Consider the following 24862-nt stretch of genomic DNA (forward strand, 5'->3'; position numbering starts at 1 on the left):
GACAGATCAGGTGTGACTGAAGCTATTTATACAGTTATAGTTTTCAGTACCAAAAGTGTTTACTTTGATATTTTGCCAAGGGGATATTGCCAATGAAAAAAATAACTAATTTATTCCAGGTTTTCACTTTTTTCTATGTATTCTGTATCTTCTGCCTCTGAGCTGCCTAAGTCTTCTTTGAAACCATATCTTCTTCTCACAGTCGCCAATGTTAGTAACTTTTAGAAATCTGCTTTCTTTTCTCAGCCTTTCATCTGTTGTCAGTTTACACCCCTGAGTCTCGCTGATCCATTCCGTTCACCCCTTTTGGCTAAATAACTGCGCCCACCCCAAAGGGAGCCGCCATGTGAGAGCAGTGTTGAGTGAACTCTTGATTCTCCCTTTGGAACTATATAGTTTTTCCCATAGCCCTAAATCCTGCTCGTTGTTTCAAGAGACCAAGCATTTCTCCTCCTTCCCTGGTCCACTTCCACTGCATGTCTCCATCGCCTGGAACCGTGAAGCCTGGGGTCCCCTTCCCGGGCTCGGCCGGTTGCAGACTGTTCTCCTGCTGCAGGTCCCCTGCCCCAGAGCTGATCTGGGCCTGTGGTGTGGGACCAGGGTTCTTGTCTGGGGTCTGGTGACAACTGAGGCCTTTCTGTGACCTCAGGCAAGTAACTCATATTTTCTGTACATGACACAGAAAAACCTGGGCTTGATACATGTTTCCTCATTGATAGAGTGAGATGGTTAAACTTCATATTCAAGGGCCTATAAATGTGGACGCTGTAAATTTTTGATAGTTTATTGGACTCTTAGAACGCCAGTAGTTAGAGAAGCTGGAAAGATAAGCAACCACAGTTATGCAGATGATGTCTAGTTTATAGCTGTCTGCCCCCACCTTCCACCCCTCCCTAAGGCTGTGGTCGGCTTCAGTGGTTATATACTTTATGTTCACTTTATTTCTGTAGTTGAGATGATTCTTGGCTTCTCTCAGTGTCACCGAGAATGGTTATTCAATCGGGTGCACTTCCTTTTATCCTCTGAAGGCTAGTGTTATGATAATCTAATGAACAAAAAAATGGTAATTTAGACATAAAATGTAAACTTTAATAGCAATTGTACTAAATGAAAACTAGAAAAAAATTAAAATGCTTGGTTAAGATACAATAACCAGAAAGCACTAACGAACAAAAATTTCTATATATAGAGAGAGAGAGAATAAAAAATTATTAGTAGCATTTAGTGTTTAAAATATTCAATTATGGAAGTAGAAAACTGTTACATTTTGTGCCTCTACTAGCTACTTACACATTTATAGCTGCATCTTCTAGAATTTTTTGCAGTCCTTAAATTATACCTTAAATAAATGAACCTTAAAATTTATGTGGAATCTTACTCCACATAAAGAAAAAGGTTACATTTTTAATCAATCTGATTAGAACATAATGTAAAATGAGCTAGAATAAATTGTATAACCATGTACCGTGGAACTGTGATTTTTAACGGAAAATGTAGTATGAAAGAAGAGATTTTGAAAGGAGATTCTTCATATAATTTTGCAGCTATTTTTGAAACTTTGAAAATAGAAAAAGAATAAAGAGAAAATGTAATTAAAAAAGACTTTTTCAGTTCATGGCTCTCGGCAATAAAGAAAGCTTTGTCGTCTTTGACTTAATTCTGACGTAAACCCTTATGAAAGGTGGAGTAGGTCGTGTTAGTGTTAGTGATCAGAACCATTCGTCAACAGGATTAATATTCTTGGAAAAATTCAGCCTTACTCCACATCTCTAGGAAGTGAGATCAAACACAGACTTTGAATGGCAAAAAAGCGACATCACAAGTAGAGATGGCACTAATAATCTGACGTCCTGACTCATACTTGAGGAAAGCCAGTCTTTTAGTGAAAGGGTGTTGGTCCTGGCTTCAGAAGGCGCGCTGGCAGTGGGTAGGGAGCGTCTAAAGGGGTTCTCCTCTGGGCTCCTGAGCTGTGGTCAGGCACTCTGTTTCTTGCCCCTCTTTTCTCTGTCACTGCAGGGGTTAAGGGATGGTTTCGGGAAGGTAACGATTATTTCCCTTCATTCTCACAAGTCCTTAGAGGGACGGTGCCCATAGGGCAGGGATGTAAGCCACAGTGGGCTTCTTGTCTGGCCCCTGGGGGCCAGGTTTCAGAGTGTGGCGCTGGGATCCCAAGCTCGAGTTCCCTGCAGAGCCCTGCACTCTCCTGGCTGGTATGCCACAGAGGTGCCATCAGCATGGGTAACTGGATTTTGTGAAAAATTTCATTCTTGCTAAGAGCCTCCATTATTATTTGTCTTTGTGTGTTAGTCGCTCAGTCGTGCCTGACTCTTTATGATCCCATGTTTCTCTTTATTGCATCCTTATTGTTGCCAACATGTATATCCTGCTTTATCAGTGACATTTGCATAAACATTTTCACTGGTTTTACTCTCATTTGTGGCAGTTCATGATATGGCGGTGTGTTTCCCCCCACCCCCCGCCCCCGACAGCAGTACTAATCATTATTTCTCAGCATGAAAGGCTTTAACCAGATCAGTCTGTTTGGATAATAGACTTGATTATCTGGTTCCATAACTATGTAACCGTGTTTCTATCTTTTTTTTTTAATCCTGTTTTTTTTTTTCTTCTGAATTTCTTTTTAGTTTAGAAATTCTTTCTTCCTGTCTCTTTACTCTATTTCCATTCCATCTTTCCCCAGCCGTTCTTTGACTATCTGGTAGCAGAGAAGAGAGGAGAAAGCCATTGTGTCCCTTGCATGGCATATGCTGATACATTAAACTCCACAAGAGTCTGATTTATCATTTTTATTGGAAAAAAAAAAAACCAACAATTGAAGTTACTTCGGTTTCTGATTTGCAGGTTGAATTAGTGAAGATTGCTAGATAAGCTTTTTTTAATGTGACATCTAACATATTTTGCAACTAGTAGAAAGGTTGAGTCAAAGTGTAGTGACCTTCATTCTTTCGTTAGATCTGTTGCTTAAAGATACTTAGCTCAAGCATTATTTTTCTCATAATGATGATGATGGTGATGACAGTAGTCACAGAGGTAGTATTACTCTTATGTAAGTTATATAAGCAAGTGCATCAGAAAGTGTTCAGTGTGATGCCTAGCAGATATTCAGTGAATATTATTTAAAATTTAAGATTATTTGACTTTTTTCTTCATGTAGACCAGAAGATATTTCAGAACGTGATAGGTTACTGCTGTTGAGAAATAAATTGATTTTTCAAAATGTAGAGACAACCCTTTTAGTTGAGGATCAAGGTAGGAAGATAAAATGTATACGTTTTCTAAAATGTAAAGGATTATCATGGGTTCAGGTTAAGGAAAGGCACTCCACTAATAAAATTTTTGCCATCCTTCATCTGAAAATTTTAACCAATACAGAAAGACAAGGAAAAGACTTCTATACTAGGAATAAGGAGATGAATGTGCTGTTATTTGCTGATAACCTGGATAACCTTTGACAACCAGTGAAATAATTACTAGGACTGATGCATTTTATCTGTTGACATTGGGAAGTACTCCTCAGACTGCATGTTTACAACTGGACTGGGTCAAAAGTGTTCCTCATTTGTTGCTCAGTTAAGTAAACAACAGCATCATCTGCCTGATTGCTTAAACCTGAGGGTCCCCTCCTTTTCCATTAGTCTGCAGATACACAGGTACATGTGCATATACATACAACAGAGCTATACTGACGCCCTGCTCTGTTCCAGGCTTGGGGCTAAGTATACACTGGTGAGCAAAGTAACTGCCTCTAACAGCTTGCTTTCTCATGTGGGGAGAGAGACAATATCAAATTCACGGTATGTGGGAGTAAGGGCTTCAGAGGCGAAACCGGGCAGAGCACTGGCGATGGGGCACACAGGGTGGGAATGGCATGCTGGCCTGTGCTGCTGGGGTTTAACAGGAGTCTTCTGCTCTGTGTGCTGAAGAGACTGCAGCTGGTCAGACTTGGAAGTGGGGAGTCTAGTCAGAAAGCAGTTGTGATACAGGTGAGAAGCGATAGTAGCCGCAAGCAGTGGCGGGTGTGTAATAGCCAGGGATCCAGTAAGGGGTGCTTATTTTAGTCAATATTTTGAGTTAGAATTGACTGGATTCACTCCTGGCCTAGATGTAGTTAGGGGTTAGTGAAAAGAAGGGTGACTTTAAGCTTTGTGACTTGAGCAGTCGCAATAAGAGCATTCCCATTTCTCACGGATTGCTGCCACTCCCCTCTGTCCGGCCTGTCTGCCGTTACTCTGTGCAACTCTTTCAGTTCACCTTCGGTGGGCTGTTTTTTCTAAACTGCAGTTCTTTTGATGTCTCTTTCGTACTTAAGACTTCAGTGGCTTCACATTGCTCTAAGAAGAAAAGCCAGAATTCTTCAGTCAGTCAGTTCAGTTGCTCAGTTGTGTCCGACACTTTGCGACCCCACGGACTGCAGCACTCCAGGCCTCCCTGTCCATTGCCAACTCCTGGAGTCCACCCAAACTCATGTCCATTGAGTCAGTGATGCCTTCCAACCATCTCATGCTCTGTCGTCCCCTTCTCCTCTTGAATTCAATATTTCCCAGCATCAGAGTCTTTTCAAATGAGTCAGCTCTTTGCATCAGGTGGCCAAAGTATTGGAGTTTCAACATCAGTCCTTCCAGTGAACAACCATGACTGATCTCTTTTAAGATTGACTGGTTGAATCTCCTTGCAGTCCAAGGGATTCTCAAGAGTCTTCTCCAACACCACAGTTCAAAAGCATCAATTCTTCTGTGCTTAGCTTTCTTTATAGTCCAACTCTCACATCCATATATGACTACTGGAAAAATAGTAGCTTTGACTAGACGGACCTGTGTTGACAAAGTAATGCTTAAAAGGCCTCACATATTCTGGTGCCATTTATTTCCACCCAATATTCTTTGTTCTTATTATCTTACTTGTTTCTGTGCCCTCACAGAACCTGAAACACTATCCTTCCGTAATCTGTGTCCTTCCTTCTCCCACTCCAAACACTTCTCACTTGCCTAGCTCCTTTTCTCTTTCTAGCTTTTGCTTAGAGAGCATTCATTCCATAGAGACTACCCCTTACAAGTATGAGTTAATCTTTAGTCTCCTGTGTTGCCTGCCCAAACACTGTAGATATATCTATGTATGTACTTTAATTGGATTGGTTCTTAAATTTTTTGAGGCCAAGACATGTCCATTTTGTCTAGCATGTTCTTTTTTAGTTGGTGTTTAATAGATACTTATTTGAATGAAAGAATAAGTAACTAAAGTGAATGACTATACAACATCCATGCAAAATTCAACAAAATTTCTATATTCTACCAGTAACTAGTAACAAAGTATAGTGGGGAAAGGTTGAGTTAATCAGTATGTCCAGAGACCTAGGAGTGTAATACTTAGGGCACCTAACATTAACAAGAAATATGCAGGATGCCTATGCAGAATGCTGTGTTAAGTTAAAAAATTATAGACAGATGTCATGTTCATGATTAGGAAGTTTGGAAATTGTCAACATATCAAATTTACCTGAATCTGTTCACGAATGCCTTACAGTTCAAGTATAATTCAAATGGATTTTATTTTTAGAGCTTTGGACTTGCTCTTAGGTTCATGTGAAAAAAGTGAAGAATGTTTAACGAAAAAGAAAAATAATTTGAACAGCCAATTAGTAAGATATATCATAAATCCTACAGTGCTGAAGGCGGAATGATAGTAGCTCAAGAGTAGTATATGGAACTGTGGAGCAGAATTAAATGTCCAGGAAAGCAAATATAGAATAAAAGTGCAACGTAAAATCAGTTGAGAAAGATAGTTGATTATTCATAAAATGATAGAGATAATTAGTTAATAAAAATTTTGAAAAATATAAAATTTGATCCCTTTTTTACACTATGTACTCAAACATGTAATTATAATGCTTTTCTGATATACAAAAAATTTAATTATAATGTGCTATCTTATATATGAAGATTGTTTAATCTTCAACATTAGTGATTTATTTATACATATCTAGCTGAACGATTTGCTCCGTTCTTTGTTTTCGATATCCTGATTTTGTCTAGATGAATGACTTTCGTCAGAAATGCTGTCCATGTGTACAAAGGAGAGGAACCAGGACAGGATCACTTTACTGGTTACAGCTGTTAACCTTAACTGTCATGTACTGTGCTGTAATCACAATCCATATATTGTTCATTAGGATGTATTTATTCTCTTATTTTTTAGCAAGGACAGAGAACTTAAATGCATTTGCTGATTTTTAAAAGCTCAGATAAAGTAGGCTGAATATTAAAATTTGAGTATTTTTCAAGTATTTGGAAAACAAATTATAAACATTCTACTGTCCAGTTTTATATGTCTTTTTAAACAAATAAGGTATATCAAAAATAAAACTGCGGGGTGTTTGTTTAGCACTTTAGAGCTAACTCCTTAACCTATGCCAAGTGTCAGCACATTTATTTTTATGATCGTGTCCTGTACATTGTTGAGATGAACTCACCGTGCTTATTCTTCACCTGATGGCTTTGGTTTCCATAGTGAACAACAACTTTGTTTTTGTTTTTTCTGTTAGACTTTTAAATATTTACTCTTAGTTGTTTTTTAGGGAAAGAGCTGCCAGACTCTATATGAAATAGTTTGGGTCTTGGGATATCTACTATTCTATCGTTTTTGTAACTGATTTAAACTATTTATGTCTTTTTAAAGATTATTTTATGGCAAAGTTTATATCTTCTCTTTTGACAGTTCAGTGCCTAACATGGATCTATCCTTGGTTTTACAGAGAAAAGAGAAGAGGAAGATTTTGAAGAGAAGAAAGCTATTAAGAAACGAATTAAGGAACTTAAATTTCTAGATTCTAAAACTGCCCAGAACCTTTGTAAGTATATTTCAATATAATTAAATTAGCAAAACACACCACTGAACACACTGGTTCCTTTAAATTATGTCATTTTCTTTTTGACTCTTTTTTCATTTTACATTAATGTTATTATCATCACTTATAATAGATTCAGAGATAACTTTGCTTTCCTTTAACTCATAATTCCTGAAGGAATTATAAGTTAAATTCTTCAAAAGATTAATGCATATTAGAAAATAAAGCATGGAAAGGGATTTAAAATAAAAATATATTTCCCATTACTGAAAATAGACCTACCCTTTAAAGTCTTCCTTTAAGTATAACAATAAAGAATTATGGAATTTAGGTGATGAGATCATATTTTGAAAAAAAAATTGGTAGTGGATTATTTCTTTTATACCTCAGAATTTCTGTTATTTGTGATACTTGATCAGACACAAAGGAGTTTGGAATATTAATGGGAATAAGGATGTTGATTAAAATGAATTCTGTTATCCCATCTGAGCAGTTCAAAGCCTTTCCTCAAAAGTACTTCCTGGAAATGTTTTAGATTTAATTACTGTTACAGGAGCTAAATACTTAGTATTGAATTGTCTTCCTGGCTGAATTCCTGTGGGAGAAGAGGGCAAATGGGTTTGCTTCTGACTCATTTCAGCTGCATCTTAAATGTGTCAAAGAGTTCTGTTTGGAACTGAGATAATGTGATCTGGATATATTGCTTTCTGATGCTACAAGATGGATAAAATGTGGATAATCTAGAGGCATAAAGAGCTAACGTAGTCTGCTGTTCAGTTTGCCTCAGGTGAGCTTTTCACAATCACTTGGAGAATACAGTCCTTGGTGAGAGGATGAGCCTCCATGCTGTTGATGCAGGAGGGAGTTAGTTAGAGCAGTATCCAGAGAAGGCAGGGTTGACACTCCTTTGTGAAAGCTCTGGAAGCCTCTTCTTATCCTGCTGACTTTTGGCAGAGAGCTGTCTCTTTTCTGCAGTGTACACCTAACAGGATGTAAGCTTGACAAGACCCTATGGATAATGTGAAGAAACTAGTGTTCTGGCCAAAGCAGTGTTTTCGTTTCTGGGCACCCGCGGATTGCGCATAGCTGCCGCTTTGCAGTGGAGCCCTGTGGCTCCGTTGGGCCCAGGAAGGTGCCAGCAGGGATGCAGTGTGGAGGCCTTACCTGCTGTGGGAGCAGCTCCAGGGCACTCTGCCTGCACTCAGAGCATTGTCCTCCCAACGTGAAAACTGTAAGGCAGGGAGCCTGTCTTCCTGGTGTCTGCTGAACATGTAGTCTGAAGTAGAAAGGTGTTGGGGCCAGGAGGTTAGACCAGTGAAATTTTGGTATTTGTTATTTCAGGAAACTTCCCTCTTAAAGGAAGGGGAAAGCATTAGTAACTTGAATAATGTCAAAAAGTTCTGTACTCTGATTTGAAGAGTGAAAATGTCTTGAAAAAGGTTAATGGCTTCCATTACAAGTTGTCTTGTTTGGGGTCCTAAAGAAATATTATCTTGAGTATGATTTTTAGGTGGATTAGCTATGGTAAGATAGCCTAAATAGCCATCTCAAAGTTGAATGATTGGTCTTTTGAGCTGTGTTCTTTAGTATTAGTTATGTATTACACAAATGTACTAAACAGGATTTCAGGTTTTAGTGTAGTAATTGATGTGCTGGTTCAGGATGTGCCTGTTTAGCCTTTACTGCAGTCTCTCCTCGGAGAAGGCAGTGGCACCCCACTCCAGTACTCTTGCCTGGCAAATCCCATGGACGGAGGAGCCTGGTAGTCTGCAGTCCATGGGGTCGCTAGGAGTCGGACATGACTGAGCAACTTCACTTTCACTTTTCACTTTTATGCACTGGAGAAGGAAATGGCAGCCCACTCCAGTGTTCTTGCCTGGAGAATCCCAGCGATGGGGGAGCCTGGTGGGCTGCCATCTATGGGGTCGCACAGAGTCAGACACAACTGAAGCAACTTAGCAGCAGCAGTAGTCTCTCCTTGTCGGTAGTTGTGTTGACAGTGTATGTAGGTTGTTGGTAGCATGGCATTTGAGTGACTTGAAAAAGATTGCTGATTTTGAAAATGGCTGTTTAGAGAAAACAAAGATGGATACTGTTTGTCTGGGTTGCTGTAGCTGAGCATATGAATCCATTCATTTAATTATTAGATACATTTTAAAGTATAAGATCAAAAGGTCAGAATTTATACCAGGTCATCATATTATGATGAAATCCATCTCGGATCATTCTTACCCTCTCTGAGTGTAGCAAGTGTTATGATTTAAGCTTTAAGAGGCTTTAGCAGCCTATAATCTTGACTATAATTACAGTCTGATTCACAGCTGGTTTTTGCCTATGAAATTCAGTCTTCTGAGATACTGAATTCTGAGAAGAGTCATATGATGGTGACAAGACTCTGTCTTATCACTTAGAAGCCTAAGGTACTTCCTCTTAAATTCCTCTTAACTGAAACATTTCACAGAGTTTTGAGGAAGGATCTAAAATCTATTGATTTATTTACCTATGTATTTAAAAATGGGTTGTGTGTGTTAGTTGCTCAGTTACGTCCGACTCTTTGGGACCCCATGGACTTCAGTCTGCCAGGCTCCTCTGTCAATGAATTGTCCAGGCAAGAATACTGGAGTAAGTATATTTTGAGTTTCTGAAGTTTGTTTGAGTCTGGGTTCAGGGTAAAAGAATTCTAGCCATTCTAGGATGAAGAGATGGCTTGGGAGTTTTACAAGGTTCTTATGCTTTACTAGATTTTTTTTTGGAGTGGATATTAGACCTATAAAGAGGGGAAACCTGGAACCTAGAAATTACTATAAAGGTTTAAATATTTATAAGTTCCCTTGCAGAAAACCTGTGTGACTGGTCTAGTATCTGCACATTCTACACTCCTTTCAGTTCAGTTCCGTTCAGTTGCTCAGTCGTGTCCATCCAACTCTTTGCGACCCCATGAATTGCAGCACTCCAGGCCTCCCTGTCCATCACCAACTCCTGGAGTTCACTCAGACTCACATCCATCGAGTCAGTGATGCCATCCAGCCATCTCATCTTCGGTTGTCCCCTTCTCCTACCTCCAATCCCTCCCAGCATCAGAGTCTTTTCCAATGAGTCAGCTCTTTGCATGAGGTGGCCAAAGTACTGGAGTTTCAGCTTCAGCATCATTCCTTCCAAAGAAATCCCAGGGCTGATCTCCTTCAGAATGGACTGGTTGGATCTCCTTGCAGTCCAAGGGACTCTCAAGAGTCTTCTCCAACGCCACAGTTGAAAAGCATTAATTCTTCAGCGCTCAGCCTTCATCACAGTCCAACTCTCACATCCATACATGACCACTGGAAAAACCACAGCCTTGACTAGACTACACTCCTTTACTGCACTCAAAACTTCCAACTGGGATCAATATAATCACATTTTAAGGGATAAGATGCATGTTAGTAAAAATATTCAGTTTAATGTGTCTTTTGGAGGCTTTAAATAAGCATCTTATGTTATTCTCAATAACTTTTAAATACAGTGTTTTAAAGATCTGTGCTTCTCTTTTGATTTGTGTGTTATGCATTAGTCTACTTTCAACTCTTCTGTAATTTACTTACCCTTCAGTTCACTTCAGTTCAGTCGCTCAGTTGTGTCCGACTCTTTGCGACCCCATGAACTGCAACAGGGCAGGCCTCCCTGTCCATCACCGACTACTGCAGCTTACCCAAACTCATGTCCATCCTACCATACTTGCCCTTAGTTATGGCAGATGTTTTCCCAAAAGGTTATTCATAAGCAGAACACCCTCCACATTTCAGTCTTTATAAATATGTGTTATTTTAATCATGGAATAATACCTGAAAGTAGTGGATGGATTACAAATATAGAAGAAAGTTGAATAAGTTATATCTATCTGCAAAGTTGATTTTTCTGTTCAAATTTAATTTTATATCATATATTATTTTTAAACATGTATTATTAGTTATAAATAGCATAGGTAACTAATGTTGCTTATATTTATATGATTAGATAACTGTGTAAGTGAGATCATAGAGGTGTTTCATCTGCAAAGTTAGGGCATTTCCAGGGCTGCTGTCACTACTGAAACCAGTGGCAAGTTTAGGGGTCCCCAGGAAAGCTGGTTTTAGAAAAGGCAGAGGAACCAGAGATCAAATTGCCAACATCCTCTGGATCATGGAAAAAGCAAGAGAGTTCCAGAAAGACATCTATTTCTGCTTTTTGACTATGCCAAAGCCTTTGACTGTGTGGATCACAATAAACTGTGGAAAATTCTTCAAGAGGTGGGAATACCAAACCACCTGACCTGCCTCTTGTGAAATCTGTATGCAGGTGAGGAAGCAACAGTTAGAACTGGACATGGAATAACAGACTGGTTCCAAATAGGAAAAGGAGTGCATCAAGGCTGTATATTGTCACCCTTCTTATTTAACTTCTATGCAGAGTACATCATGAGAAACGCTGGGCTGGACGAAACAGAAGCTGGAATCAAGATTGCCGGGAGAAATCTCAATAACCTCAGATATGCAGATGACACCACCCTTATGGCAGAAACTGAAGAGGAGCTAAAAAGCCTCTTGAAAGTGGAAGAGGGGAGTGAAAAAGTTGACTTAAAGCTCAACATTCAGAAAACGAAGATCATGGCATCTGGTCCTATCACTTCATGGGAAATAGATGGGGAAACAGTGGAAACAGTGTCAGACTTTATTTTGGGGGCTCTAAAATCACTGCAAATGGTGACTGCAGCCATGAAATTAAAAGACGCTTACTCCTTGGAAGGAAAGCTATGATCAACCTAGATAGCATATTCAAAAGCAGAGACATTACTTTGCCAACAAAGGTCCGTCTAGTCAAGGCTATGGTTTTTCCAGTAGTCATGTATGGATGTGAGAGTTGGACTGTGAAGAAGACTGAGTGCTGAAGAGCTGATGCTTTTGAACTGTGGTGTTGGAGAAGACTCTTGAGAGTCCCTTGGACTGCAAGGAGATCCAACCAGTCCATTTTGAAGGAGATCAGCCCTGGGATTTCTTTGGAAGGAATGATGTTAAAGCTGAAACTCCAGGACTTTGGCCACCTCATGCGAAGAGTTGACTCATTGGAAAAGACTGTGATGCTGGGAGGGATTGGGGGCAGGAGGAGAAAGGGACAACTGAGGATGAGATGGCTGGATGGCATCACTGACTCAATGGACATGAATCTGAGTGAACTCTGGGAGTTGGTGATGGACAGGGAGGCCTGGCGTGCTGCGATTCATGGGGTCGCAAAGAGTTGGACACAACTGAGCGACTGAACTGAGCTGAAGGACCACTCTTAAGGTTGATGATTTGTTTGAAGGACTCATAGAATTGACTGACAGCTGTTTCATGGTTATTACAACAAAATGATACAGGTTGTAATTGGCAAAGGGAAAAGGCCCGTGGGGCAGAGTCCAGGAGAGTTGTAAGCATGGCATTGCAGTTGTCCTCTCCCAGTGGTGACAAGGACAGCAGTGCCTTCTCCCAGCAGTGATGGGGGACACTTCTGACAGGTTATTGCCATCAGAGACCCAAGCCTTGGTATTTAGTTTACACTGGGTCTTGATATAGCTGGTCACCCGTATGTTTGACCTTAATTTCCAGACTCTCCACAGTTCAGGCTAATACATTGTGGCCCAATTCTCCTAGTAAACAAAGACAGTCTTATTATGTAGGACATTCCATGGGCTTACAGAGTACCTCATAGAAACCAGTCCTCACTTGGGTAATCTTAATCGTTTACCACACAGTAAGAATCTGCCTGCAGGAGACTTGGGTTCGATCCCTGGTTTGGGAAGATCCCCTGGAGAAGGGAATGGCAACCCACTCCAGTATTCTGGCCTGGAGAATTCCATGGACAGAGGGGCAGGGTAGGCTACAGTTCATGAGGTTGCAAAGCGTTGGACATGACTGAGTTACTAACACTGTCATTACTACTATGGCTGCTTTGTAGATGCAATAGTAGAGTTGAGTAGTTTTAACAGATTGTATAGGCTCATAAAACCTAAAACATTTACCAGTGTGGCCATTTATAGAAAAAGTTTGGTAACCTCTGCTTTGAGTATAGCACTTCCTGAAGTGGTAAAAAATTTGCTTGCGAATACGGAAGACATGGGTTTGATCCCTGGGTTGGGAAGATCCCCTGGAGAAGGAAATGGCCAACCAGTCTTGCCTGGGAAATCTCATGGGCACAGGAGCCTGGCAGGTTGTAGTCTGCCGGAGTTCAGCTCCAGCAGCCAGGGATTCAACCTGAAGGGATGGGCGGTGTCGGCGAGAGAATCTGAGGCAGCCTCTCAGTTTCCTTGGACTGCCTGTTTATTTTCAGGCTTATGATTCTCTTTTATAGTTTTACAGAGGCATTAGATCGCAGGTCTGATATTTTTCCCCATTGACCCAGGTTTATTTTTCTCCAAGAATCACTGTTGCCCCTCAAAAGGATCTCCTTCCTCAGCAGTTCTCTTATCTACTTTTTCTCATGGGTCCTTGTGAATACACTGTAACTTATGTTAATGTCTGGGCTGCATACCACGTTCCTCAGTTTATTTCTTGTCTTTCTAAGTCCTGTTTGCCCCTCGTATCCTAAGTTCACTATTTCTTAGAAAGGGCTTCTAGCTAATAATATCTCTAACGTCCCTAATTTTTATAAGCTATAGTATAATATTGTAACATTACAGCAATCCTTAAATCTTTAGCTTCTAGCTATTTTAATTATTCCGAAGCCCCGGGTTCGATCCCTGGGTCGGGAAGATCCTCTGGAGAAGGAAATGGCATCCCACTCCAGTACTCTTGCCTGGATAATTCCATCGATGGAGGAGCGTGGTGGGCTACAGTCCATGGGGTCGCAAAGAGTTGGACACGACTGAACGACTTCACTTTCACTTTCAAGTCTTATAATTCAGCAAACTCCTTTGCCATAAACACTTTTCTCACAAATAGACTTCAGATAGGAATCCCTCCCATGGTCTTAAGCTGTGGCCTCTGTGCTCACCCTGGAACACTCTTTTGTAAAAGTTAAATGTCAGTGATTAACTTTATGGATTATTCTTTGAGCACAGCTGCAGAAGGCTTTATGCCTTCTCCTGCTCCTCTGAAAAACAATAAGCACCTTAATACTCTCTTCCGTCAACTCAGCTGAGGAAAGGAAAACAAAAGTCAGAATCACAAAGCCTAACTCCTTCATTCCGGATCTGTGCCTATGGAACAAAGGGAGGGGGTTTAGGGCCATGCCTCTATTTTGTCAGTAAGGCCTAACGCGGCTCCAGACAATAGTCTGTGGGATATGACCTAGCAACTGAACAACAACTGCTACTATAAGTATATAGCGGTTCTGCATTTGTACCAGTTTTTTCTTCCAGTATCAGAGCTTTTGAGTGTTCCTACTCTACCACCTCTCTAATACTTAGAGTACAAGAAGCTAGTGTAGCTTTAAAGAAAAAAAATACTGTGATTAGGACTTGTTTAGCTTCCTTGTTCTGATTATTTGTCTCTCTAAAATTTTGGAAAGTGACATTTTCTCTTTAAATATGCTTCTTTCCTGGGGTGTGTGTGTGTGTGTGTGTGTGTGTGTGTGTGTGTGTTCCTTTCAGAACTCCAAGACAACATTTTTAGGTGTCCTTAATCATATTCCGTGTCTCTTAACTTAGTATTTTTCCATCTCTTGTCTTTGTGGTTTGGAGAGCATCTCTGCTTCAGTTCAGTCGCTCAGTTTTGTCCGCCTCTTTGCGACCCCATGAATCGCAGCACGCCAGGCCTCCCTGTCCATCACCAACTCCCAGAGTTCACTCAGACTCAAGTCCATCGAGTATTATATTTTTGTGCTATCTAGTGTCTACTGATGGATTATCCTTTAGTAATTCCAGAAATCTCTTTTGCAGTATCATTTAGCCCATTTGTTCCTTCTTGTTCTTGCATTATTGAAGATTATACATATTATTATTTCTAGCAGCATATCCCACATTTACAGTTGAGTTCAATATGTGTGAATAAAGCTAATGATAAGAACACAAATGATGTTCTTATTATTCATCTCTAGTTGATCCATGGTATCCTCAGGAATATAGTCTTACTCCAAGAAAGAAGGATCATGTTTTCTCAATCTCATGAAAAATAGTGTTTTTATATGAAAATACCTACAAATAAAATGTTACAAGTTTGGTATATAAAAGTAGCGGGTAGTGGTAATGAGGTCTGAGTGTGTTCAAGAAGTAACATCTGTCACTGGAGAGAAGAAACAATAGTAGCAGAATAAGGCTGAACCAGTAAAACATTAAATCTAATGCTCTGAAGATATTCTTATACACTTCAGTAACTTTTGAGAAGATCGTTGGGTTTGAACATTAGATTTATGAAGTATGAGTGTGTTAGTTGATCAGTTGTGTCCAGTTCTTTCTGACCCCATGGACTGTAACCCACCAGGCTCCTCTGTCCATGGAATTAGTGGATGTATATGGATGTGGATAGTAGAAGAATATTGGAGTGGTTAGCTGCTGGTATTCTTGCCTGGAGAATTCCATGGACAGAGGAGCCAGATCCCTTCTCCAGAAGATCTTTTCCACCCAGAGATCAAACCCAGGTCTCCTGCATTGCAATCAGATTATCATCTGAGCCACAGGGAAGCCCATGTAAGGTATAAAAAATGTAAATAATGTTGAATTCTCAGTAATAGCATTTTATCCCTTCTAGTCCATTTGGATAGTTTCCATTAAAATTTGTGTTTTAATATTGCATATTTAAGCTTTAGTTGCATGCAGAATGTAATTCTCTGGCATATTGTCTGAACATGAGGGTGCTCTTATGACTTATAAAAGTGTTGTGCACTGCTTAGCAGTTTTTTTTTTTGTTTAAATTTTGTTTTTAATTAGAGGATGATTGCTTTACAATATCATGATTGTTTCTGCCCTACGTCAGCATGAATCAGCCATAGGTGTACATCTGTCCCCTCCCTCCTGAACCTCCCTCTGCCTCCCTCCCACCCTACCCCTCTAGGTTCTCATGGAGCACTGACTTTGGGCTCCCTGAGTCATATAGGAGATTCCCGCTAGCTATTTATTATATCTGAAAATGTGTGTTTCAGTGTGACTCTCTCAAATCGTCTCACCCTCTCCTTCCCCCGCTGTGTGCAAAAGTCTGTCCTTTATGTCTGCATCTCCTTTGTTTCCCTGAAAATAGGATCATCAGTACCAGCTTTCTAGATTCCATAGATATGCATTAACGTATGATATTTGTCATTCTCTGTCTGACTTACTTCACTCTGTAAAATAGGCTATAGGTTCAGCCACCTAATTAGAACTGACTCAAGTGCATTTCTTTTTATAGCTGAGGAATATTTCATTGTGCATATGTACCACAGCTTCTTCATACATTCATCTGTCAGTGGACGTGCAAGTTGCTTCCATGTCCTGCTATTGTAAATAGTGCTGTGGTGAACATTGGGCTACATGTGTCTTTTTCCATTATGGTTTCCTGAGGGTATATGCCCAGTAGTGGGGTTGCTGGGTCATATGTTAAGCAATTTTCTGGAAAAAAAAATTTTTTTTAACTATTTACTAAGGGCAGAAGATACTATGTAGACTAATAACACACACGTCTAGATAAATATTATATATACATATTGGGGTTTTATGGTTCTTTTCATTACAATATGATACCTCTATAGTGTACTAAGCCATTTCAGTTTTTAAAAAATCATATCAAAATTGGCACCATTCCTATATTAGGCTAATAACTAAGCATTAAAAATCATCCTCAGAACCAACATAATAATATAGAATTGTTGTTTAAATGTAGTTCTAAAACTGAGGAAGAGTAATAAATGTGTTACTGAAAGATTACTCCACAGTAATTATATTGAGTATTTAAAATTTCTCTTTTATGAATCATTTTTTATTTTATATATAAAAGTACATCTCAGATTCTTTTCTTACATCTGTAAAGCAGTTATCCTTCAATTAAAAATAAATAATTTATACATCTGTGTCTCTTTTGCTGTCTTGCATACAGGGGAAATTTATATTAAAAAAAGAAAAATGAATAAATTTATAAAATATTCTTTTCTTACCTTCTTTACTATGGCTCTTTTTTTTCCCTCCTCTTAGCAATCTTCCTGAGCTCTTTCCGGGTGCCATACGAGGAAATCAAAATGATGATATTGGAAGTGGATGAAACACAGTTGGCAGAGTCTATGATTCAGGTAAACAAACAGAGAGCTTAAATTCCTATATTTCATTGCAGGCTTCTCATTAAGCAGAAATCTGTAAGTGAAGCAAAATTATTAAACCAAATCATTCAACTGGAAAATCTTCGCTGCATAATTACTTTTAGCATAACTTCTGCGTTGCCAGGAGATAGAGCTTTGCATGTTCTCTTAACTGCAAACTAAATATAATGCTATCAAATGATTACATTTCAGTTATTTTAAATGACTGTTTCTGAAAGGCAGATTGTTTACTTTTACATGTATGTTTATTTTTTTTTACAGTTAAGTCTAATAATATGCTAATTTAAATTTATTTGTATGATCCTTGTAGAATATGATTTTCTTGGGCTTGTATGTCTTATAAAGTTGTATTTTTGTTTGGTAAAGAAGATTGAGAGAGTTTTCTCTTTATTTAGAGTTACCGTTACTAACAATCCTTACTTGAGTCATTTGTGTTTCCATGAATACTAGAAATTGTTTGCGTAGTATTCTGAGTCATTCAGAAGGCTGGAACTTCTTGGTTTTTTCTGTCCTGTCTTCTAAATGTGGTGTGAATATATAATCCCATCAGTGACTTGTGCTAAGTCTCAGACTCTTTAAACTACCTAACTCAACAACCTTTCTTCAAGCGTGTTTTTCCTCCAGCAGCTTCTCATAGTTTTGTCTTTATTCCTTTTGATTGTGAATGTGCTTTGTTCCTGGGAGTAGATTTCCAAGTTCTTTCACTAAAATGTTTCTACTTAATGCATATGTAGTTTTTATAATGCATTTGTAAATATTATAAATATATAAATATTTATATTTAGACAGTAACTTTTAACTTGATTATATGAATATTTTGCATGATCATGTCTTTTGTTGTTTGAGTGGAAAAAAGTTTGGATTTTAAAATTCATATCTGAAGAACATTCAGTTCCACATAATTTATTAACATATTACTTCTCTATTACTGTTTTAACAATTTACCACAAATTTAGTGGCTTACTATAAAACAAATATATTGCATTTTTGTAGAACAGAAGTCTGGTGTGGCCTTATTGTGCCAGAGTCCAGGTGTTAGCCACCTTGCATCCCTCTCTGGAGGCTTCCAGCTGTTTCTGTTTTCCGGCCCCTTGTGACTGCCCGCATTCCTTGGCTGGTGGACACGCTCCTTCAGTTTCTCAGCCAGTGACTCTGAAGCTCTGTTCCTCTGTTCACAGAAACCTTGTAGAGGTGTCCTCTGTTCACATCTTCCTCCTACTATTGTGCTCTCCCTCTTCCACGTTTTAAGACCTTTGTGATTCCATTGGGCACATCCAGATAATCCAGGATAATCTCTCAGGTTTAGGGTCAGCGATAGCAACTTAATTCCATTTTAAACTCTGATTCCCTTTGTTGTGTAAGTTAATATTTAATAAGTTCTGGGAATTAAATGTAGAGCTCTTATTGGGGTTGGATCATCATTCTGCTTACCACACTTGCTAAATGTAAAACAAATCTTAAGAATTGAAAATCTAAAAATTTACTTTGGACATATGCATTCATTAAAAAATAAGAATTTCATGCTGTTTGAAGTCTTATTTTTAATTTTAAAAATACCTTCTAATTGTAAAGTGAAGAACTTGCCTATTTTGAACAGAGCATAGAAAAAGCAGTACTTTGTTAATAATCATTAATTACTTGAGCACGTATTTTATAGTGCTTACCATATGACGGAATGGTGTTAGGCTCACTCAGGTATAGGCTTGATCAGACACAAACTTTACCTTTGTGGAGTTTATAGTGTGGCAAGGGAGATGGCATGTGTGTGTGTGTGTGTGTGTGTGTGTGTGTGTAATTTATATATATGATTATAATACAAGGTAAACCTGGCTGTATTGAGATTGTTAGCCCTAGATAGTGTATGAGTGTGTGTGTGTGTGTGTGTGAGTCTCTCAGTCATGTCCAGCTCTGTGACCCCATGAACTGTAGCCTGCCAGGCTCTCCAGGCAAGAATACGGAGTGGGTTGCCGTTTTCTTCTCCAGGGGATTTTCCCGACCCAGGGATCGAACTCAGGTCTCCTGCATTGCAGGCAGATTCTTTATTGTCTGAGCCAACAGGGAAGCCTAAATGTGTGCGTAAAGATCCTTAAAGGTTGAATTAGTTCAGTTCAGTTCAGTCACTCAGTCATGTCTGACTCTTTGTGACCCCAGGGACTGCAGCATGCCAGGCCTCCCTGTCCATCACCAACTCATGTCCATTGAGTCGGTGATGTCATCCAACTATCTCATTCTCTCTCCTCCCCTTCTCTTCCTGCCCTCAGTCTTTCCCAGCATCAGGGTCTTTTCAAATGCGTCAGCTCTTCACATCAGGTGGCCAAAGTATTGGAGTCTCAGCTTCAGCATCAGTCCTTCCAGTGAATATGGCATGTATATAGGCAAAGGGATCCTGTGAGAGAAAAGCTGTGTGGGGCAACTTTGAAGACTTTATTTTGAGAGGAACTTGGGATGGGAAATAACAAAGGAATGTTGGGCCTGTAATTTTACAAATCTAATAGTTTTATTACTTTAGAAGACAAAAATAATGAAGTGAAAAAGTAATGAATTTGTGATGAAAGATTAAAATTTAAGTATATATTAACTAAAAATATTCAAGGTGATTTTATGGTTATCTAAATAGATGCTGAAGAAATTCAGTGTAATAAATAGGTCAGCTGATTAAAAGAAACTGAGTCTTTTATTAATAATCAAGTCTTCTGGTCTTAGGCAGTTTTACTGAGAAAACTTCTATTTATAAGGGAAAATCATATTCCTTTATTGTTTTTATTCAGTTTGGTAGTATTAATGTCTAATTTTTTTTTTAGAGATAATCTTAAATTGCCACTTTTTTGTTTGTTTTTGGCCAGTCAATCAAGTTTTTGTCCAAAGGTACACAGTGAGTGAGAAACTTGTTCTTTGATCTAACTCTTTGATATATAACATTCTCTAACATCATTTTTTAACTAATAACACCATTGGGGATTTTTTCCCTTAAATATATATATTTTCATTAAATATACTTCCTAAAATATATATATTTAAGCCTCGCATGATATAGGCTTAATTATAATTTGAATTTGACTTTGGGCTTGTACAGAGTTTACTTATGCTGTAATTTGGAATTGTGAGCATCAACCACTCTTTTTGTTAATTTTAATGTCAGTATACTAATTTGCTATAATACTATTATTATCAATCATATTTTGATACAGAGGATCTACATAGACTTTGTCAAAGGGATGGTTTAATCATACAAGTTCTAACAAGGAAGCATAATTGTGTGTATTCCCTTTCTGAGCTGCAGATGATTGAGGCAAAGGCCATGGCAGCCATGGCACCTGTGTTCTCTCTGTATTCGTTTATCTGCAAGGTTCATCGTCCTGTGTCTTCAGTGCCTTTTCAAGTTTTCTTTCACATCAGAAAACTTACGTTGTCTTGTTTTAGAGATATCTTTATTATTAAAACTGTAATCATACTGGTTAAATCTTGCAAGTGCTATCATTAAAATTCCCTTGATTTCTTTTCTATTCTTTCTCTTGCCTGTTAGAAGAATATGATCTCTTTTATCCCCCTGAGTGAAGTGCTAAAATATGTTTGGCTTTGCCTGAAAACTTCTGACATTTAATTCCCAGTAGCTAAAACGTAATTGATCACATTTATCCAGGTGAGAAAGCTCTTTCTTTGGTATAGGTTGAATTCTCCTTTCTCAATTATATAGCTAATCAAATAAACATTGAGTAGTGCTTGATTTGAATATGTAATAATCCTGGATAGAGAAGAGGAAAATTAGTTGCTTTCAAGATACAGAGACTAAAGCTTAAGGCTTAGTATTTGGGAAGTTAACTAGAAATAAAACAGAAGATTAACTCAATCAGTGATTTCCTTGTCACAGTTTATTAATAAATTTTCCTAGAATTTAAGAAGGACATTAATGAAGATATTTTCCTTTGGTTTTAATTTTAGAACTTAATAAAGCATCTTCCCGATCAAGAACAGTTGAATTCACTATCTCAGTACCAGAGTGAATATAGCAACTTATGTGAACCCGAGCAGTTTGCTGTTGTGGTGAGTACCCTGTCAGCTCTCTTTGGAGGGGATGTCTGTACTGTGCACAGAGAAAAGAGAATGTAAGGCTTTCACATCGTTAATATTCACAAACATTTGATGTCCACCTTGCTTTTTTTTCTTAATCTGAGGATATTTATGAAAAATTATCTTGATTTTAAAATATATGTTGAAATTCTAACCATAAATGAAGTCCAGGGAGTTCTTTCAAAAGCACAAACATGATTTTTTATCTTCTCTATTTAATGTGAAAATGTAAAATGAAACCTGCACTCGTGTGACCAGAGGGGATTGTGTTTTATTCTGGACCTGTGTGTTCCAACATATCGCAAGAGTAGCTTCACTTTCTCATTCTACTCAATCACTTCAGTTCCTCTCATGTTTTAGACTCTAAAATTAGAAATACAGTTTCTTTTTGGCAATGAGGATGAAAAAATGAATGCATTTTAGAAAATCTTCAAGACACCTTGATAATCATCTTTTTCTAGCCTCCTATTTTAGAGACGTTGGGATCTAAAGAGATGAAAAAAGACTTTTCAATGTTATATGTTAGCTCTGTTGCAACTTGAATTTAAGATTTTTATCAAGTTTTCTCTTCTGCTGCTCTTACCTTCTACCATTAAATTATCATGTTGACGTTGGATACCTCAGCCATCATGATGATGTTTAAAGTACTATTTCATTTTTTTTAATATATAAGATTTTTTCCCCTAGAGTCTTCAGCTATGTTACTACCAACCTCCAGGGCCGTTGTAACATCATATTTCTATAATTCTGAAAGCTTGGGTTGGATTACTAAAGGACTATGTTTGCATACTATTATTTGGCATGTTATTGGCACTTGGTTTTAAACTTCTTGTCTCTTCATAAATCCAATCTACTCAGCCCTCTGTGCAGTGACTTTCCTGCCCCCAAAGTTCACATACTCAGAAAGAAAAAAAGACAAGTTTTTCCTCTTAATAGCCCTGTAATTTTTATTATAAAACTTTTAAACATTATTTTTAGAAAAATGCTATTTTTTTTTAACGTGAGTCTCTCCAGAGAGCTCTTTAATCCTCTTGTCTCCCTCTCTCTTTTTCTTTATTTTCTTGTTTATTTTCTGTCACCTGATCAGTCTTTGTCTTGATCCCTGTGTGACACAGTATCTTCCATATGAGACAAGGAAGAATTTGCGTTACATTTTTAACCACAAGCTGCTTAGATTTTTGATGTTTGTCCATCTTTTTTGACTCCTGAATGAAAATCATAGCATGTAAAATTACAATTTTGAAATACTCCTATCCATGTTAAGTATGAAACACAAACTTATATGAAAATATCTACTTACCACGAAACTCTTTATGTTGCATATCATCACAGAGATTTAAAACTATTTTCATGTTTTTCCTGCTGATTGTCACAGAAGAGTGAACTCTTAACTTGCAGGTGTTTTAGGTTTATTTAAAGAGCCAGAGTATGCCTGCCTTTGAAAAATGAGGGTTCACATCAAAGAGGCATGATTTACAAGTATTGTACTCAGAGGGGTCAGAAAGTTAAAATAAGTATATTCCCAGATACCAGGGCTTTAGACATGATAAGTTTGATTTTAAGACACATGTCAATGTGAACTTGACCTTGACTCTACACATTCCATGCTGATTGTACCTGACTACAAATGGAATATAAAGAGAACAAGAGTGATACTGTTGAAAACCATCTGCTATTATCTGTTGATTATGAACATTTCTGAAAATATTGTTTCAAGTTCTGGTTTGTGTTACACTAACACCTTAGAATATATTTGTTTTAATGAAGAAAGTTGAAAGACAGTTGAAGAAAAATGTGAAGTTTTATATGAAGTTTTTTGGGGAAGGGGGTAGCAAATAGTAATATTCTTCACTTCATCTTTTTTTCCATTCCAGTTTTTCACCATTTTCAATCTGGCTCTCTACTTCTAAAACTCCCACGCATTGCCCAAAAGACAGGAAAACTTGCCTAAAGTTCTAAACAGTTGAGAGTTACCCCCAAAATGATGAACCATATGTGATGCCTGACGTTTTCTATTCTTTATAATTTAAAAACTCAGTGAGTTCACATATTCTTTAAAGAGTGATGCCTTATCAGTTTATCAACATTATATAAATGATACCATAATTTGTTGGTTTAAAGAAATTGATTATAATTACCATGTGTATACTTGTGTATATATTGAAGATAGGCTGTTAACTAGAGGTAAACTAAACTGCAGATTCCTGCAAGTCTTTGCTCTTGTAGAAAAACCTTTACTTATTGACTAAACCTATGTTTAAAGTGCTAATCATTTTTGGCTGAAAAATCTTCAGAGTCACAAACAAGGAAGAGTCAGAGGTGGTCATTCCACCCCAAATAGAATCGAAACTTGCCTTTTTACTTGTTTTCACCGTAGATAGACTGGTGTTAACTGTTTCATCTTCAGGTTCTGTGTACTGATACTGTCATTTCTAGCATTGTTTTCATTTTTATATAAATCAGTTAAAACCCTCCAGTTATTTTCGTTGCCAGTTTACATTTTTCTTTTATCCAATTATATAAATTCATTAATTTCATTCATGTGAATTACAGATGTATTCTATTTAAATAAAACTCAAATTTGATACAGTGGACAAAGTCACTAAGGTTGTTTGCATTATATAATCTGCTTTAAGTCCACACAAGAATTACGTAAAACAGCAAACAAACAAAATCCAGCTTACCTGGACATCAGTGTTTGTCTCCATTATTTCTGTTTCATAGAAAGGTGGTTTGTGAAAGTAACACGTCCAAACTCCTCATAATCAATGTCAATAAGGCCACATAGAGAGACTTCTTGGCTGTCCAGTTGTTAAGACTCCAGCCGTCCAATGCAGGGGGCGTGGATTTGATCCCTTGGGGCTTCCCTGGTGGCTCAGAGGTTAGAGCATCTGCCTCCAATGCAGGAGACCCGGATTTGATCCCTGTGTTGGGAAGATCCTCTGGAGAAAGAAATGGTAACCCACTCCAATATTCTTGTCTGGAGAATCCCATGGACGGAGAAGCCTGGTAGGCTACAGTCCACGGGGTCGCAAAGAGCTGGACACGACTGAGTGACTTCACCTTCAGGTAACTAAGGTCCTACATGTTATGTGTTGTGTCACAAAATACCAAATAGAATATGTAAAACACAACATCTAAATTAGAAGTATGTTCTACTTTTGTCATATATTACTTACATACAAGTATCTGGATCATGGAAAAAGCAAGAAAGTTCTAGAAAAACATCTATTTCTGCTTTGTTGACTATGCCAAAGCCTTTGACCATGTGGATCACAATAAACTCTGGAAAATTCTGAAAGAGATGGGAATACCAGACGACCTGACCTGCCTCTTGAGAAACCTGTATGCAGGTCAGGAAGCAACAGTTAGAACTCGATATGGAGCAACAGACTGATTGCAAATAGGAAAAGGAGGACGTCAAAGCTGTATATTGTCACCCTGCTGATTTAACTTATATGCAGAGTACATCATGAGAAACGCTGGACTGGAAGAAGCACAAGCTGGAATCAAGATTGCCAGGAGAAATATTAATCACCTCAGATATGCAGATGATACCACCCTTATGGCAAAAAGTGAAGAAGAACTAAAAAGCCTCTTGATGAAAATAAAAGAGGAGTGTGAAAAAGTTGGCTTAAAGCTCAACATTCAGAAAACGAAGATCATGGCATCTACTCATCAAAGGCTGGTTTCTGTTGAAAGAACCTGATTTTAGTTGTATGACTA

At 38.2% G+C, this 24862-nt stretch overlaps 1 protein-coding gene across 4 annotated transcripts in view; it reads left to right on the forward strand.

Moving 5' to 3' along the window:
• The window catches only part of DIAPH3 (diaphanous related formin 3), a 571588-nt gene that overhangs the window by 245183 nt on the left and 301543 nt on the right, over window positions 1-24862 (forward strand). For all 4 annotated transcript variants that reach the window (XM_060394025.1, XM_060394029.1, XM_060394026.1 and 1 more), the window contains 3 exons: window positions 6767-6862; window positions 16947-17041; window positions 21008-21109. In XM_060394025.1, coding sequence (XP_060250008.1) covers window positions 6767-6862; window positions 16947-17041; window positions 21008-21109 — 293 coding nt within the window. The remainder of the gene's footprint in view (window positions 1-6766; window positions 6863-16946; window positions 17042-21007; window positions 21110-24862) is intronic.

This window comes from Ovis aries, chromosome 10 (assembly GCF_016772045.2).
Source record: "Ovis aries strain OAR_USU_Benz2616 breed Rambouillet chromosome 10, ARS-UI_Ramb_v3.0, whole genome shotgun sequence".
In the NCBI taxonomy this organism is placed as follows: domain Eukaryota; kingdom Metazoa; phylum Chordata; class Mammalia; order Artiodactyla; family Bovidae; genus Ovis; species Ovis aries.